At 42.2% G+C, this 19662-nt stretch overlaps 1 protein-coding gene across 1 annotated transcript; it reads left to right on the forward strand.

Annotated features, from left to right (window-relative positions):
* Nucleotides 1–333: 333 nt before the first annotated feature.
* LOC126391062 (platelet-derived growth factor subunit A-like) lies at nt 334–15890 on the forward strand. The gene is made up of 6 exons (XM_050045663.1): nt 334–1128; nt 1414–1510; nt 6723–6830; nt 7227–7420; nt 12906–13032; nt 15267–15890. The coding sequence occupies exons 1-6, from the start codon at nt 1066–1068 to the stop codon at nt 15275–15277; spliced, it is 600 nt and encodes a 199-aa protein (XP_049901620.1). The 5' UTR covers nt 334–1065; the 3' UTR covers nt 15278–15890.
* The last annotated feature ends 3772 nt before the right edge of the window (nt 15891–19662 follow it).

The following is a 19662-nucleotide window of genomic DNA, read 5'->3' on the forward strand; positions in this document are numbered from 1 at the left end:
AAGTTGAAAAAAAAAGAACACACAGGCTACATGTATGCATTTCAGGATCATTAAACATCAAAGTTAACAGTCTGAACAGATGGGGTTTGTTACATTGACTTGTTTCCAGTAAACTGCTGGGAAATGTTGTGTGAAGTGGTGATGCAGTCGTTTATAGATTTGAGTCTAGTATAGTAATATTCAGAAATAAACGATGCTTTGCTGTAGTTTACTGCCTGAGTTTGCGCTCCTACAATGTTCTTAAGTCTATTATGCAAAGCGCGCTCACAGTTTATTGCCACGGGGACGCGCACGGCTATATCCTGTGACTAAAAGCATCCCGACTTCATTCACCCCGGAGATCACAGGGCCGCTGGGAGCTGACATCAAACTCCTCTGAGCTGCAGAGTGGAGAGTTTTTTCCTGTTTCTTCAGTTGATGCCGCTTCATTTTTCCTCCTCGTATCCAGGACAGATCTGGTTATATCTGGAAGTTTCCATTTAAAAGATGTGACCAGTTTTTAATGATTCGCCCACACAAAGTGCCACGATGCTCAGCGCTGCAGAACGCACAGATATGTGATTTTGAAAGGATTATACCGAAGACAGAATGATGGATATTCTTGGATGTGTGAATGCATATTTATATTTCCACTGGACTCCAGTGGTGTTCCTGTGATGCCAAACCGAGGAGCTGCTGGACATCAACTTAACCTCACTTAGGTCTGATTGTTTGATGAGCTTTGATGCTTCAAACTGGACGAACGGCTGTGCCACTGTGAGCTTCTCCCTGCAGATTTACGGTCACTTTATGTTATTTTGGAAATCACCTACAGTGAATTGCGCTGAATACAGGAGCAGAACACGCTTGGCTCTCTTCTTTATTCTGTCACTTCATTTCATTCGGGAGGTTAAACACCATCTTAAAGTTTTAGACGCGCCTGGCTCGCTGTTTCATTGAGGTCGTGGTGGTGGCCAGTTTCTCCCGAGGGATGTTTCTGGGCTCCCGAGAACAGGGAGCGACAGCCCGGCTCCTGCAGTGGACCTTCGCCTCGTCCTGGTGCCTATGCAGCGGATCTGAGAGGAGATGAGAGCTGCGGTATACCACCTCCTCGCCGGCTGCCTCTGCCTGTTACGCACCGCTGCTGAGGTAAGCCATGCGGAAGTATGTTGTGTTTGATATTTGCTGCTGAGATTTGTTACGTGTTTGCTGCAACTCATACAGAAAACTAAAAGTTAATTGCGGAACGTGCAACAGATTTAATTCACAATGCGTAATTACGCACAAATTCTTTTGGCGCAGTACGAACACTGTCCTTTTTTTGCAACAAGTTGGCTGGCACTGAGTTTCAGATTAGTGGTGCTTGCATGATTGCATGATTTTTTGCGCAGATTTCTATCTTCATCCCTAATAAATGACTTGTTCTTCTCACAGGAGTCTCCTCTCCCCCGGGAGCTGTTGGAGCGGCTCTCCCGTAGCGAGATCCGCAGCATCAGCGACCTCCAGCGGCTGCTAGAGATAGACTCCGTAGGTAAAGCGCTTCATTATAATCCAACTCTCTCAGTCTCACAAGATGGGTCTGTGAGCCCTGCAGCAAAATGAGGTTATTCAGCGAAAAATCCAAAGTTTGTTATACGTTAATGCACACATACCTGCTCAGCTGTTTTTCAGGATAAATGATTAATATGAGGATAAAATGCATGTGAACTTTTGAAACTAGGAAAAGTGCTTGAATCAATCTTATTTTAGCATTTCATTGATAGAAACCTGAAGGAACTAAAAATGATGTGCCTGCAGCTTTGGACGATCTTTAGTGCCGGCAAACAGCAGCCAGCAGAGGCTTGCATGAACCAGTGAGGGCTGCTACCTCCCTCCCTGTCTGATCCTTAAAAGACTCTGAAATGAGGTATTAGTTGCATCTGGTTCAGTGCACAGTAAGAGGATGCTGTCCTCTCCTCTCATTACTGGAATGCCTCCCCGGATGTTGCTGGGAAACCAGCGGCTGGTCTTGCTCTTTACACCCTCTGTGAACCCAGAGACAGAGTTAACTTTGTGCTTATCAGCCACTGCCAATGGGTCAACTATGAAAGATGTAGATTTTTAAAGAAAATGTTTGTTTAAAGGGGCATTCCAGCAATTTTACACATCAGAATCAGTTTGCTGGTCACGTTAAGTACAAATCAACACGTGAAACAGTTGTTTGTGGTCTGCTGCAGCGGCTCTGGGGGAGCTTTGCCAAGTCTGAAAAAGTGATGATGTCACAGTGATGCCAGCTAATCTTGGGCTGGGGGAGTGAGCGTTTTTATGGGAAGCTTGCTTTAGAAACTGCAGAGGGTGTGGAGTTTAAACTTGAGAGCATTAACCAGGCGCAGAGGGTCTCCTGAAGAGTTGCATTGTGGGAATTTGTAGTGTTTTTGTAGCTCAAGCCACACTAAGGACTAAATATGTGTTTCACTTGTACTGGGAAGTAGGAATATCCGAGTTTCCAGTCTGATTTTTTTTTCACTGGAACGCCCCCTGAAGTTGAATTTCCAACTTGGAAAGTTGGAGGAACCTCACCAACCCGGACCTCAAAATCATATGGCTGCTCTGAATCAACAGTAGTGAAAGCTTTTGTAATGTACTATTAGCAGTTCTTTCTTCTTGTTAGTGTCTCACTAAAACACGTACTCACTGTCCTGTCCAACTATCTGTGGAAATTTTGCTACAGCTTTTGTATGTACAAAACACAGTGTAGTACATTATTATCAACTAGTAATGCTACCAATGGCTAACCTGGCTTGGGCTGGTATTGCTAACAACATTTTGGTTTTCTACTTTGTTTTAATGGAACACAGTTAATGGAACGGGTGTGAGGTCATTCCCAGCTCCCACCTCTGACTTCAGAGGTAAATGGAACGCGATATAATAGTTTGGATATCTCGACTTCTGCTGCACCATTTCGACCATTCTTTTAAAACAGTTTTTGCAAGTCCCTCGCAGTTATAAAAATGCAATTCAACACCTTTAATTTGTGCTGATGGTGTTGGTTGACCCTCTGCTACCAAACTTCCTGCCTCTAGAGAAACCCATTTACTACCCCTTAAGTTTAAGTAACAACTTCCACAAAACAGTCATTTTAATTAAGTAGAAGTTTTGATATCAACGTCCATATTACATTATAGTATCCCTCTGCTTTCTGTGAAACACTGGGCATTCAAAAAAGGGAATCTAAGTCTATTGTCAAAAACAATTTAACCTTTAAAATCCTAATTGTGACTTCTGTCTTCCTGTTTGTGGCATCTTTTTTTAGTTGAAGAGTATCTAAGTTCAATCTTCAACTGCAAAATGTAAAGGATTTTGTTCTTTTAGCAACACAAAAAAGAATGTAAACATTACATGTGTAAAGTAAACTGGCTGTAACTTTAAATAAAACCAATATTCACCTTCAACAAACACTGTAATGCTAGTTCTCATTATCCAGGTAATAAATCAGTGTCTGATTTAGAGAGGTGAGACAAGAGGAAATAACTGTGGCATAAAACAGGCTTTTATTGCATTTATGCCCCGAGACAGACTCTAAATTCCTGCCACACAAACTTTCTTCTTCTTCGACCTTCACGTTGCCTGTGAAAAATAGTTGAATCATTTTTTAGTGTCTGCTTTTCCGAGCGGTGCCACCATTAATCCTGGCATCATTCAGATGCAAATGCCGAGTGTGACGGCTCCCCGGCTCGGTGGGGGTCAAGTGGCTCACTTCATTATGCTGTTGTCATGCTGCCCATTATTGGTCTGAGAGCAGGGCCCGCTGGAAGGCTGCCGGGTTGCTATGTATAATTCATGCTCAAATTCCTGCATGTCAGAGCGAGAGAGAGGAGAGGAACAGACGGAGAGAGAGATGTCGAAGGTGGACTTTGTTGTGTTTTAGAAGCACATTGTGTATATAGGCGGGCGTGTGTGCGTGACCGCTTGCACACACAGCTCTCCAGCTCTCCATGCAAGCGAGAGTGATGGGTGCACACACACACACACACACGCACACAAACACACGCTAAGACGTGTCAGGTTTGGTATTCAGAGTCAAATTAAAACAGTCCTGCTTTTCTCAGACATCATTTATGCTGATTTCAAGGAATCTTTTTTAACCCTGCTCTTATACACACACACGCACGCACGCACACACACACACACACACAGAAGTCCATACTACATACAGAAATTTAGCTCCGAATTTATTGCCTTTGAACAAGTCTGTGGATATCCTGTGGTTTGGCAGTGTTGAATTGGTTTGATGGGTCTGTGAACACTTTAGAAACACTTGATTGACTTTTACAACATCTCATGATACTCACACACATACACACACACTCACAAAGGCAGTGCACGGTATAAAACCTGCAGGTCTTTGTGGGTTTTTTTGCCTTACTTGGCTGCAAGACAAACTCCTCCTTGCATTAATGTTGTTAATGTAAAGATGACACGTACCAACTTACTCAAAATGAAAAAGATGTTAACATAACAGCAGTTTAACAGTTGTTCTGTTGTTGAATCTCAAAGCCTCACGATCCTTTTCTGATACAAAGAATATTTTTAGCACCGATCTTAAAAAAATGGCCAGGGGTCTCATTTGTAAACACTGCATACGCACAAAACAAGGCCTCAAAGAGGCGTACGCTACTTTCCACGCAAAAGTTGTGATCTATAAAATCAGACTTGATGGGAGAAACTTTCACCGGTGCTTACAAACACTTTGGAAACAGGAAATTGGCACCGCAGATGGTGAGGTGGAAGCCTGATTGGAGAAACTGTCACATGTTTTTTGTTTCACTTTTGGCTTTTGTCCATACGTACATTTCTAGCATGAATCCTGCGCACTGTTTTATAAACGAGACCCCAGGTCTCACAAAACTATGAATGAGAGATTAACTGGACTCGGATATATATTTCTCTTGTGTAGCAGCACAGATATCTGGGGGACAGAGTCGATTATCAAGGCGGCTGTGTACTTCATCAGAAGTGCTCATTGGATGGCTTCTAAACATACAAATCTTAAAACATGTCAAATGTTGTGCAAAACCTCCATTTTAAAGCTAATGCTGCTTTGCTCGACTGTTCAAAACCATTAATAGTATCACGTGATACACATGGACCAACACCGGCATCGTGTCATTTCTGAGGCCGCCTCCCCTTTTGGGGTGTCACAACCCACCTCAAAAGCTACAACATGAACGGGAGACAAACAACCTGGCTGACAAGAATGATAATTTATTTACAAGAAACATAAGTTTAAAACAAATAACACAACGTGTAGTCAGTAATCAGTAATGAGCTGCATGTGTGGGTGCGTGGCATTGTGTGTATGTGTGGAAAACAAAGAAGAAAACCCAGAGTCGTCCTCAGGCCGAGAGAGAGGGAGACGAAGGGTATGCTGGAGCACACACCAGGCCCAGGTGTGGCTCAATCAGCCATAGACCCTCCTCTCAGCTCCTGCAACACAACAGATGAGAATGAGCAAGCGAGCCATCAAGAGTACGGGAGGAGGGTTGTCACAGGGAGATACCATGAAAATGCTCAAAAGCTGTTGTGTAGCAGGTTAATCAAGGCTTTCACACTGAGATTTAAGGCACATAAGATTTGTGAATAATGACTGTCAGTGTGGTGAATCGCTAAATGATGCTGCTGGCAGTACTGATGGATAGTGAACATTAGCTTGAGTGGGAGGCTGCTGCAGGACAGTCATAAAGTGCAGCAGTAAATTAATGCATACAAATATTAGAATCCAAACACATTGACGCCCATGGGATCTTTCTATCTCCCAAAAAGGGACGTGGCCTTGATGTTCTGCAGAGTACCCATATGTAACAGCAATAAACACTTTTACCTTCCAACATGTTTGGACAGCACATTGTACCAACGTTCTTTTCAAGCATACCTCGGCGTTCAGACAAACATTAAAAAACAACATTAAACCACGTGGATAAACAAAAAAGCTCAGTCACCCATACCAGCACTCAGAGAGGAGGTCAGTTTGGCTCGTGACTTGATGTCACTTAGATTAGTGTCCTTGCTTTTATAAAGTGTTTCAACTTCTGGCTCGACAAAACAGCATTTTCTCAGCTGCAGATTTCTAACAACCCACGAGGGACCTCACAGTGAACTCCTGATGCAGAGTGTATGTGTGTGTGTGTGTGTGTGTGTGTTTTCGTGTCTTGATGTGAATTCGATTTAAAATGTATCTGATACACACAGTGTTTCTCACTGGCTACATTTACATGCAGAGAACTCAGTAACCTGTTGACAGATACAAACACCATAACTGAGTTAGAATAACGTGGTTAAGCTTGTGCTCTGATCAAGAGAGACGTGGTGAAGATATCTGTAATGAACAACTTGCTGCAGCATGTAAACATCCCACTCCTTTCAATTTTTTGTTTATCGGTCAGTCGGTCAGTCATCAAGGTGTCTTGATAACCAGATGATTCCCTCTTTGCCTCGACTAACATTTTGCTTCATATTAAGATATGTAGAAAATGATTTTCATGGTCCCAGAAGATTAGTTCTGATGTTTTCAGTGACCCCCCTTCACCTTTTTAGACCCAAATTTCATCTTGTATACAGTTCTTACATGTGTTTTATCCTTCAGTGAGGTCTCTTCATTCATGTGTGTGTGTTTGACAGGGATCTGGGAATATTCATGAACGGTTTTGTTAACAGTGAGAATGTGTGACGTCTGAATGTGCGTGTGTTGTTTTGTCTTTCTCCAGAGAACGAGGTGATCGAGGAGACCAAACACAGCTACCACAAGGACTTCTCTCACAGCTTCCCCGACCTGAAGAGAGCACACACACACACCAGACGCAGGAGGAGCACTGGTGAGACACACACACAGTCAAACATACTTATACACACTGTCAAGGTCTTAGAAACTGAAAGACGAGGGCTAAATGTACAAAAAAAATCTAAATATATGGAATAGAAGTTGGTTTACTTTCCACTGATGATACTACTGTATGTTTCCCTGTAAAATAAAATGTCTGCCGTGTATTGCACCTGGATCATTTAGATGACAGGGTGTTCTCTATGCAAATACATTGATCAAAAATAGTCTAATCTATCAATACATATATTACATGTACACATTTCATCATAGTACTAGAAGTCTGGAAGATAAACCTAGTGCTAGTGTCCCACAGATGGAGCACATTTGGTTTCAAGTGCACATCCCTGCTAACTTTTCTGTAACCTTTGACCTTTCTGCTCCCCTGCAGTGGTGGAGGAGGCCTTGCCAGCGGTGTGCAAGGTGCGAACAGCGATCTATGAGATCCCCAGGAGCCAGGTGGATCCCACCTCAGCCAACTTCATCATCTGGCCGCCCTGCGTCGAGGTGAAACGCTGCACCGGCTGCTGCAACACCAGCAACATGAGGTGCCAGGCGGCCCGCAAACACCACCGCACAGTCAAGGTACAAAACAAGAACTTGTTTTTACTATATATTATGTGTGAAAGCTTAGCTTCAGACATGAGCATTAGGGTAACCCATTTTGTGTTGTAGAGAAGCTTTTAAGGAAAGATAAAGACGACTTCTCACATTTTTGTCAATAGGACATTTGTTAATCAATCAGTCATGCTGTGTTACCTTGAATTTGTGAAGAATACTTTGATTTTCTCACACACCTCCGACGAATATTTCATTCATTGATTGGTGACCACATTTAACAACAGCAAAAATCTGTATCAAAACTTCCGTTTACAAACTCTCAAACAACTTCTGCAGTATAATCCAAGTCTTATGTATGCAGTCGTAGGCTCAGTACTTCCCAAACATGCATTAACTCTAAAAAATCCTGGTACTGGAGTCTGGCTTTGAAGAGAGCATGGATAAGTTTCACCTCAGTATAGTTTTAAATCATGGGGTTATAGTGAAAATGCATGTGTTTGGAAAGTACAGAGTGGATAAGTGAGACTTGGATTACACTGCATGAATTCTGTAACAGTTTGTTGATATTTAGTAGTTTTTTGATAGTTTTGCTCTTGTTAAACTTTAAATCAATATGTTATGATTAAAAATTTTCTGTTTTCTGTGGAGGCATGCAAGAAAAACAAAGTTTTCATAATGAATTCAAGGTAACATGGCACGACTAATTGATTCAGAAGTGGTCATTTTATTAGTGAAGCATTCCTTTTAATAAAATAGTAACATGACTAATGAGTCCCTGTGTCATCTTAGGTTTTCTAAGGGTTCTCTGGTTTCCTTCCACAGTCCAAAGACATGTAGATTAGGTTACTTAATGTTAATGTGAGCCTGAATGGTTGTCTGTCTCTATGTGTCAGCCCTGTGATAGTCTGGCGACCTGTCCAGGGTGTACCTGCCTCTCGCCCTATGTCAGCTGGGATAGGCTCCAGCCTCCTGCGAGCCTGTACCAGGATAAGTGGTTATAGATAATGAATGAATGAATGAATGAATGACTAATGAGCCATTATGGCCCCTGTCAATATCATTCTCATTGTTATCATAGACAACACACTTCAGACCAACCAGCAGTACAGATGGTTTGAACTTTATGCTTTCATTGTAGATGGCACTGAGATATAGACAGTAGCTTTTGCATTACACCCTGAGTATGAAAGTGATAAAAACAAACAAAATTGCAGTTAAAGAGGCAAAAATGTTACTTACCAAACTTTCATTCTCACCATTCCAATGTGCTGGCACATTTGTGGTAAACATCGGTAATCGCTCGACAACCAGTTTGTAAAAGGCCTCTGTTATTTGTCTTTTAATGGCACCGACCCTGGACACACACACAAAACTAATGATGGCACAGAGCATGTAAACACACAATCTCTTACTGGAGGTATACACTCTACACCTGCCAGAAACAATTACTCCCCCCAGCTTTACCATTGTGTGAGTGTGAGTGTGTGTGTATTGAGAGCCTGGCAGTGAGTTAGTTCAAGAACATAATAGCTTCCTTTTGATCTCTGCCAGAGCTGGAAATAAGACTCAGTAAATCCCAACTGGTTCACAGTCACAACTTGCCAACTGGGAGCCGACCCAAAGTGTTCGTGTGTGTTTGTGTGTGTGTGTCGTTCTGCACACAGGAAAGGGATCTAAGCTGTAGTTTTAAATCATGAGAATAGCATTATTAACTCAATGCTGATATTTATTGTGTAAATATGAGCATGTGTGTGTACAGTGTTTGCACACTTTGATATTCACAGCCGTTATTCTAATTGCTGCTCATCTAAAAAGAGTTTGGAAGTATTACCAATATTAAATTAAAAAACTGCATGCATGCAAAGATTAAAATGTGAAATAAGATTAAAAGAATGAGCAAGCAGAAATACAAGAAGAGTAAAAGAGGGTGAAACGAAGATGGGGATTAGTGTGTGTTGCCAGAGGTCGAGAGGGAAAAAGCTGAGAAGGAGAAGGAGAGGGCAAGTTTGATTCTCTGCGCTTTGGCCCGCTGATACCCAATCTGAGATGAAAGGACTCGTCCTTTGTTTTCTTCCAGAGGAAATCAAAAATAAAGTCACTCACATGTGCTGAAATCCAGCATTCAGAGAGTAAGCGGTCACGAGTGTAAGATGCACTCACACACAGCCTGAGGGGAAATGGCAGGGCTGAGGTTTAGGTGCTGTGTCCATGTGTGAGACAAAGACAGAGAGATAACATTAGCATCCTAACCTCGCTATAATCATCATATCTGTCTGTGTGACCTCAAGTGTGAGAGTGAAGCAGTGGAGCTGACGGTCAGCACATTTAAGTCCATTGTATTCAGCCGGAAAATAATGGATTGACCCTTTGGTTTTGGAGCAAGTTGCTGCCTCAAATGAAGGAGTTCAAGAAGAAGGGTAAGCTTGAACATGTGATCAACAGGTGAACCTGCGTGGTGTTGGCAGTGATGTGGGTGTTGTACTGGACTCTTGGGAGTTGAGCCTGAAGGGAACTTCCAACCATCACCTGCGGCTAGTTTTGCAATCCAGTCTGCTAAGAAATGATGTTCATACGCAACAAATTTGTTATAGCAAATATGCTTTATGCGAAATGTGTAGACTGTAAAAATAATGGATGTAGCTATGTGACATCACCCATTAGTTTGTGGACAACTGTTTTGATGTCTCAAGTTTGGCTTTTCGGCTATCACCATCTTGTTTTTTTTGGAGCCAGAAGTGACCATATGTGGGCGAGAGGCTGGCGCTGTGGAGAAGAGAGGGGTGGATCTCACTAAGAAGCCAAGGACACTATTGACAGACAGCCTGACACTGAGTGTCCTGCCTTTGATAATGCATAATGTTAAGCCTTAATAAAATACAGTTGTTATGAACAGGGAACTTAACGATATAGACTAAATCTGTTTTTTGCACCAAGCTGTTAACATGATTATTTCTTTTGTAAAGTTGGGCATTTTGCACTTTAACATTGAGATTGACTGGCTTCTTGAGCCAGCCTCAAGTGGCCATTCAAAGAACTGCAGTTTTCGGCACATTCGTGTTGGCTTCATTTGTCAGCCCAAGAGGTTTGGTTGTGATAATGAGGGAACACTTACATTGAAGTTACCTGCAAACTGTTCACTGTCAACATGTTTCATAACAGTATTTGCTTCTGGCAACTAAAACATGATTAACCTTTTTATGGGTATGTTTTTAGGTGCTTGGTTGAAGCAAAAGTTTCACATTTTGGCAAATACGCTTATTTGCTTTCTGACGGAGGGCTCTAGTTTCCCGGCGCGGCACAGGGTGGTGCAGGGTGGCGAACCCCGCGCAGAGCTAGTTTCGAGCAGCGCAAGCGAGGAGAGGGGCTCATTTGATTGGTGTGATGTGTGTAAAACCCACTCCACGCCTTCTCTCCTCCCTCTTTCCAACTTGTGCAGGTAGGAGGGAAGGAGGTGGGAAAGAGGAGTAACTGCACCAGCACGCACGGTGTGCCAAACTTGCAAAATCCGCCTGGCCACACCCAGTTGGCGAAGCGCCCGGTCTGTGAAACTAGAGCCCGGAGAGTTAGATGAGATGATGGATACCACTCTCATATCTGTCTGATGGATACACAGTATAGTACAATATGAAATTGCAGCAGATTAGCTTAGTTTAGCAGCTGGAAACAGCTCGTCTGGGCTGGAACAAAATCTGCCTTGCAGCACCTCTAAAGCTCAAAATTAACACGTTATATCTTGTTTGTTTAATATTCAGTGTTTTATGGTGGGGATTGTGTGAAACTATGTCTTGGCTCTGGGCAGTTGCCAGGCAACCAGTGGAGACTCCAGGAAGTAACTGCTTGAAAAAGTCAACACTCACTTGAAGATGAGGCTTGAGATGTGACGCATTTGCTTTGTCTGGTATTTAAACTAAAACCATTGTCACTTCCTAACCGTAACCAAATGCTTCAGTGCCCCAAACCTGTGCAGTGCAGAATGTTAACACCGCCATGATCTCCAGTGTGAACATCCTGTAAATAACCATTTACTAGACACACGTTGCCACACAGTAAAATCCAGACAGCTCATATTTTCCTCCAAAAACTAAAGTAAATGTAAATGAGTGGTTTATAAAACATACTGTGTGTTTGTCAGGGCTCATTAGCATCTGTTAGCACTCTGTCATGAAAGGTAGATCGTGGCCTGATTGGTGCCTCTGCAGCTCAGCTCCTCACCTTAACTGAACCTTCTGGGTTGCTGTTGTAAAGTCCACGCTCACAGGGTCTGTTCAGACTTGAAGCAGAGATGCTTGTGCAATCAGACCTGAAGCTCCACCGACTTGGCTCCCTGTCCGAGATGTGAGCGTCAGCATGCATGTGTGTGTTATTGTTTGTTTTACAGTATGTCAGGTGTATTGATGCGGCTCATGGACTTCTGTTTATATATCTCAGTGTGTAAGACTTGTTGCTGTCTCAGTTACCAGGCTCAGACACTCAGTGTCAGCAGCAAGTGTGATGTGTGTTGACACAAAACAAAAAAAGCTTCACTTACTGTCAGTGAAGTCAATTCTCGGGGTGTTAATGCTCTATTCATTCATCCAAACAAGAGCAGACACACCTGTGTGTTTACACAGCTACAGTAGAGACGAGGCTGTCATCTGTGAATAAGAAGCTTAAGAAAGGCATTTTTCCTTAAGTACTTGAACTACATAGTGAGAGTAGTGTTCTATTCAGCATTTTGCTATGCAGTAGGTGCCCCCTTAGTAATTTTCTTGCAGTTTTTAGTCAAACACACTGTTGATCAATTTTACCTTTGCCTTCTTTGTGTTTGTCTTTTGGAAGGACTTAAAAAAAAGACCTGACCCTCTAAATTTGTGGAGAAATCCAAAGCTTGCCAAGCCTGCTTTGGCTAGTTACAGCTGCTTAGCTATGACTGGACAGTGGCTGTAATTATTTAAAGTTTAAAAGTCCAGTGTGTCCATTTAGTGGCATCTATCTGTGAAGTTGCAGAACAAATTTCTCCCGTGTGCCTTTCTTCAAAAGCAAGGTGGCAGATGCGAACAAGTGAAAACATGAATGGCCCTATCTCAAGCTAGTGTTTGGTTGGTCTGTTTTGAGCTACTTTAGAAATAACATAGCAACATCCTTGGAAGAGAACCTGCTCTGTGTGTAGATGTGAACGTCTCATTCTAAGCTTTAGTGCTATATCATAGGTAACTAGACTTGCTTGAAGACGTTTCACCTCTCATCCAAGAGGCTTCTTCAGTTCTGAACTGAAGTCAAGCAAGTCCAGCTGCCTACGATATAGCACTTGAGATTACCATGACCTGGATAACTGAGAATCTTCAACAACATGTCTCATTCTACAGTAACGAAAATACAACTCGTATTTTCAGGCGATTATACACCTCTATTTCTGCCAATAGATGTCTCTAAATCCTACACACTGGACCTTTAAACATAAGTCTATTGAGAGCTTTGTGTCCTCTGTGTGATTCTTTCTCACTCTGTCTCTCTCTTCTTCCCTCTCCAGGTTGCGAAGGTGGAGTATGTGCGACGGCGGCCCAAGCTGAGGGAGGTGCAGGTGAAGCTGGAGGATCACCTGGAGTGCATGTGCACCAACAAACGCCACATCAGCCCAAACTCAGACACAGACAACGGTGAGCATGCAGCTGTGTGTGTGTGTGTGTGTTTGTGTGAATGTGAAGGCTGCTCCTGTCTGAATGTGTCTACTGACATCCAAATGAGCTGATAAGAGATCTGAGGTATTTACTGTGTTTTTCCTCTCTCCTTGAATTAGTCCTCCCTCAGGGCAACACCCCCTCACCCTCACGCACACAAACACACACTCAAACACCTACTCACACACACACACACACACACACACACACACACACACTTTCCTAAAGTCTACTCTCTGTTATTCAAATCTCTCTCCTGAATTAGAGCCAACAACAGATAGCCGAATTTATAAAGATGCTTTTTTCCCTAGTTCCAACATGTATTAAAACCGAGATGAATGGAGATGGGGTGTTAAATTTTATTTTGTGTGTGTCAGTAACTGAAACATCACAGGTTTGATCCCCAGGACAGGAATATGTCCATCAACCGGCAACTTTACGTCTGTGACATTAAATACAGACCTGTCTTCTTGCTGGATGCACAGTGAACACAGTACACCAAAATTTAAAATCGACTAAAAGTAATATTTGTACTTTTTCCACTGAATGTCCCCAGAAATTATATTACACTGGAGGTCTTGCAGCTGGAGTATCCTGTAAACAAAAGGTCACAGGGTCAATCCGTGCAGCAGCCGTGTGACTTCCTAATGACACATCTATCTGCTGACTTCCTGCAAGTCACAACGACATCAGCTGAAAGTAGAAATTAACATTTAGCCCCGTTCAGACACGCACCTTGTCACGTAAATGTGACAGCAATTTCACATTATTTGGTCTCAGTCACAACTGCACTCTTACTCGGTCGAACATAGTATGATTGCCGAAACATTTTGTGGTGCAACACAAGCCTGAATTGAATGTTCTTAGATTAACGATGAGCAGCACGGGTTAAACACAGAGTAAGGGAGATCATATGAATGTGTGTCTTTCTGCTTTTTGAGAACAATGAATTAAATTGATCACGTTATTGTCGCATATGCACAAATTAACTACAAAACGCTCAATGAGCCGGTGTCAAGATAAATCTGACCAGCACTTCTTATCTATATTTCTTATTTGCATTGATGCATCACTGCATTAAATTATTATTATTCACAAAAATGCATTACATACAACATGTAAGTAAATGAAGATTAAATGCTCCAGTTTAAAGGAGCTGTATGCGATATTCAGAGCATTAATATAGCATCAAATAACTATTTCTCATAGGAAGATATAGTGGAGTAATGGCATCCTGAGCAGAAAATGAAGTCACAGTCCCTCTGTGTGTGTGTTGCAATCCAAGCTTCTCTCTCTCTGTTCGTCGTTGTGGTAGTCAGTCCGGCTGCACATGCATGTTAGGGCAGCAGAGTCCCTGTGAGTCCCAGTGTGTGTGTCCTACTGGTTAGCTAATCAGGCACAGTGCACGACCCATGGGAATCACGGTGGAACGGCATAGTTGCGAAAGCGTATAACGCCCATGCTTCAACAACATAAGACTTCAAATAATGTTTTTTATCAAACTCAACTGGTGACCAAAAAAAAAACAAAAAAAACACTCACATTAAAAAAAAAGAAGTAAACAAGTTAAACGGAGTCCAGTTACAGTTCAACAAACATGTGTAAAGTTTTGTATGAAAATACAAAAACAGGTCCACACACCAGAAATTGTTCTTTTTGGAAATTTTAATTGTATCACCACATGTGACGTTTCAGGCACCAGCCCTTCATCAGGCAGAAATGGCGACACACCCCTATATATATATACATATATACATATATATATATAAATAATGGTTAACAATGTTAACAACAACAAAATTGAATTATAAAAATATCTTCTTCTACAATTTCACCTTGAATTTACATGTCATTATCACGTTTTGTTTGTCTTTTTACCTGATGTTTTAGTCATGTGTTATTGGTCGTACATATTGAGGTGTGTCTCTTTATCTTGTTCATGTCTGATGAAGGCCTGGTGCCTGAGATGTCACATGTGGTGATGTGATTCAAATTTCCAAAAGGAGGAGTTTCTGGCGTGCGGATCTGTTTTTATATTCTTGTATTTGTTCTTCTGTCTGGCGCCCAGTATTTATCGTATCTGGATGTGCGTGCTGTTTTTTGAGTCTGAAGTTTTGTATGAAACTGCATAAATATTGTTCAGGTGTGCAAAGGAAATATGTTTAAGGATGAGTTAGTTTTTCATGATATTAACTCTACTATTATCTCAACAGGCATCAGGTGAAGAGCGACGGGCAGACAGAGGACAGGAAGAGGAGGACGACCTGAACCAGAGGACGAGCACATTCAGCCTCTAAGATCTCCACCACACCACCTGCCATCAAGTGACTATAAAAGGTTTGATGGAGTGTACTTTGACCAGTGACCTTTGGGAGGTTGGATGGAGAATAACTGACTCATATGGACCTCAACTGTACTTTTAAAGGTTTGCGAAACACTGAGAGCAAAAAAACTGCCAGAACATGAAACAGACGGGTGGTTTCCTCGCTGTGATTTCTCAAAGGCCAAAAGAAGCGATTAAATGCTGAATATGCAGAACGCTGGCAGAAACGAGGTGGATTCTGGGATATCGAAGGACTTATTGCCTGCATCTTGTTCCTTCTCCAGAGTATAAACCGCTCAGCAGCTCGGATTATAAACTGGGTGGAATCCTTTCTAGAAACAGTGACTGGGATTAGGTTTTTGTACTCCAAGATTTACTCTTCCTCAGCAGCACTCACACACACACATGCACGTATATCCTCTTATTTTTTATAACCTCTGATTTTCTATTGCTGTCTGTATTTCTGGTATGTTATCCGCATAAAGAATGGAAGGCAGAAGAACCTCCCGACATGTTACTGATACTAATAAACTATTTATATGAAAACAAAGTGAGCGTGATGATCAGAAAACGACTTTTAGAGGAGCCTGAAAGAGAAGCTGAACAGGCTTCTGTGTTTGTGTGTGAGAGAGATTATCTGGAGGATCATAATACCGAGGCTAAAACCCCTGTGAATTTGTAGTGCAGAGTCACACACGCATAAAACCCTGCTAATGGAGAGAATAGAGATATGTATGCCGTTAGCACAGTGGAATTAATAACAGCTAACAGGTGATTTTTCAGTGTTGTCTGTTGTTATTACAAACTTGAGCGGAGGAAATGACAATTAACTGAGTAAAGAGGAAGGTAAATGTTTTCAGGGCTGACCTCACCCCATGACAAACGCTGGACGAGACGGTGACCTCATATCAAAACACAGCACATCCGTCAGCTGCTCGCTCAGTGTCCATTCTCATCAGTGTTTGTGTGTGATGAGGAACTCTCTCTGTTTCTCCCTCACTTATTACAAAAATGGCACACACGCACTTCCATTTAGCCCCTAGTGGTACTGAGTAAGTAGATCCAGTCATACTGTTAACTACAACTGTGATAGGCAACTACAAATTAAGGAAAATAAAAGTAAGTTGTAATGGATAAAAGATTAAATAACTGTGGTTTATAATGATTTCAGAACAGCTAATGGCCGTTGTTAGGCACCACGTGGAGGCTTTTTGCCTGTATAAAATGATTACTACATAAACCTGGCAATGTTTCATAAAATAAACACAAAGCAACAAAAATGCAATCAATTACTGATAAGTAATCATTCCTCAGCCAAGCAATTTAGTTCCTAAGCAACATTTAGCAAAATGGTTGCCAAGCACCACACAGGCGCAGTGGAAAGTGCCGCCTGTTTTATAAATCCATGGAGACATGGAGCCAGAGAAGTTCACCCAATGGTTTCTACTACACCTGATGTTTGGAGAAAGACAGAAGAAAAGTTCTCATGTTGCATTTACACCACAACTACATATGCAAATACCATCTGCAACTATTGTGCTCACTTTCTCCTGGCAGTTGTCACTTTCCAGCTATTTAATTTAAAATGGCAGCAATGACCTGTATTTCTCCAAGTAAGCGACGGGACACAGTGGGTTACCTCGCTGCTCAAACACAGATCCCCTGAGGCTCTTTTTGTTTCTTCTGCAGCATATTTGTGCCTTGTTTACTTCTTACCATTCTTGCCTTGGCAGATGATAAATGACCATGACTGAGAGGTGACTAATCGATGCACAGGTGTGTCACAGGTGTGTATTTTCGGTGAGTCAGACCACCTCTTTGGTCCAAACTTAAATGTCTCAACAACAATCAGATGGAATGCTGTGAAATTTTGTACATTTGTGTTCCCCAGAGGATGAATCCTAAAGACTTTGATCCCTCACTTTTTCTTCGGCATTTGTAGTTTTGAGTAGATCTCCACAACTATTGGATGGACTGCAATACTGCTCAGTATGTGGTCACTGGGCGTCTATGCTTGTGAGCAGTGTTAATTTTGTTGACTTAAACTATAATGAAATTTTTTTTTCCATGACAAAAACGAGATGGCGTCAAGCTAAAAATAGATCTGTACCATAAAAAACTACGACAAAATCTATTTGTCACTTTCGTTGATGAGGCGTGAAGTGACGAAAATGTTTGTGGTGGACCACTGGACATTAAAAGCTGAAAACAGCCATGCTCTCAATTATCTTCAAATGCCACATGAGTGACAGGCTGGTAAACTCGATGTTAAGCTAGCCAGCAAAAACACTCGCATCGGAGCAACGTCAGTGGTTGGTGCGAGTTGTGAGCTTTAATTCAGCTGTAAATAATCACCTGGTGTGTCTGACTGTGGATGTTGGAAGTGTTGAATGGATTTGAGGAGTTTGTTGCAGCGATGGCTGTTAGCAGTTAGCTCCACTTGTTAGCTGCTGAACGGCAGCAGAGCAAGCAGCCACTGGCCACCAGATTTCACGTGTTGGTCCCTGCAGGACTCAAATCTGGATGGTCTCAAGAGAATTTTCGTTGACTAAAACTTAGTCTCGCTCATCAGACCTTTCTCAAGAAAAGAAAGGTCTGGCTGCGCCGACTCTCACTTTAAGATTGGAGAAAAAAACGCCCCGGCTTTTTTTATTTCTTGCAACCAATCACAATGTTCTTGGCGGTGCCACAGCAACGGTGCACTTGAAAACTGCTACACAACCGGAGGTGGGTGGCTCGTTCCGCTCAATGAGAGGCTGATCTATGCAGCGAACTTCCGCCCACTCAGACTAACTAAAACTAGACTAAAACTGTGAAGGAGCTGTGAAGAAAATGACTAAAATGTGACTAAAACTAATAAACATTTTCTTCTCTAGACTAAGACTAAATCTAAAATAGCTTAACACCTCTTGTGAGCTTTAAAAAAGGTCAGCTACATTTAGTTCTGATACTCTAGACAGAAACATTTCTACAGTACAGGCTGAAACAGCCAATTTGAGCATCGTGAGCTTGTGAATGCTCATCTGTGATAAAATAATATTAACTCAATGACCACTACTAGCTTTTCTCCCTGATCTTTCAACCCGTCCCCTAGTCGTTTTCAGGAGTCATCACCATTTAAATGCAAGTAAATAATCTTAACATAAACATTGAAACCAGAATCATCACTGCTTTGTTTCATGTTGCAATATTGAAATCGTCTTTATGTAACAACTACTCTGGTTTGAGGAAAAGCAGCCAATTAGTAAACAGCAAAATAAAGAGAAAATTGTAGGGTTTATTTTTTTGGTGGTGAAGACATGATGTTTTTTTTTACTTCCCTCATCCAAACCTGAAGCCACGGAGTCGAGCATTGTGCCCACGAGCCCATTCCAACCCCTGCTGGCATCCCACAAACCTGCTGTTTGGACTGGTACTCTGCGGTTCCACGCAGCTTGCAGCCGTCTCAAGCAGCTCTTTATGTTTCAGACGTTAAACACTACTAGGACATGCTTCAACAGCTGACTGCATTTTCAACAAGCAGAGGACAAAACAAATGTTTGTTGGTTGTGGTGGTGAAAAAGCAGACGAAGCAGACGGTCGGGTGACTTCATGCGAGTCTGAGGTCGCTTTGCGTAACTCACTATGCTGGCATTTTGCTCCTTGAGGAGCTGGTGTAAACCATGTGTAGACATTGGCCAACACTGTAACCAGAGTGGGGAGTTGGTGTAAATACATAAAATTCATAATTGAGTGGTTCTATTTGAGCTGCACAAAGAAGACACTGTGCATGAAGACTTGATGAAAAAAAGCTTTGGTTTTTGGTTTCGATCTGTGAAAACTGCAGGAGCAAGACGCATGCTGCAGCTTAAACCTTTGAGTTCTAAGGATGCAGTTAAATTTCAACATGTAAACATATAAAAGAGAAAGCAGTGTGGATGTAAAGCACTGAAAACCAGTTGTTTGTGTTCGAGGAAACAAAGAGAAAGAAGAGACAGATGGGGATAAGACTGTGACAGGGTCTGAAAGGTGAGAGGGAGGGAATGAAAACAGACAGGATGGAGTACGGTCAGATTGTGTGTGTGTGTGTGTGTGTGTGTGTGTGTGTGACACAGAGTGATGGTGAAAGTGCGTCTTTGTGTGTGAGAAAGGATGGAAGTGGATTTGTGAGTGAAACAGAGAGAGAAACTCCATCTCCCCAAAGCTCAGTTAAGCAGATTACCAACATGCTAGCTAAAATGCTGAACGCTCTGCAGGTCAAGTACAACCTGATGTAAGCTGGTGGAAATCGGACTGGCCCCCTTCAG

This window comes from Epinephelus moara, chromosome 5 (assembly GCF_006386435.1).
Source record: "Epinephelus moara isolate mb chromosome 5, YSFRI_EMoa_1.0, whole genome shotgun sequence".
NCBI lineage: Eukaryota > Metazoa > Chordata > Actinopteri > Perciformes > Serranidae > Epinephelus > Epinephelus moara.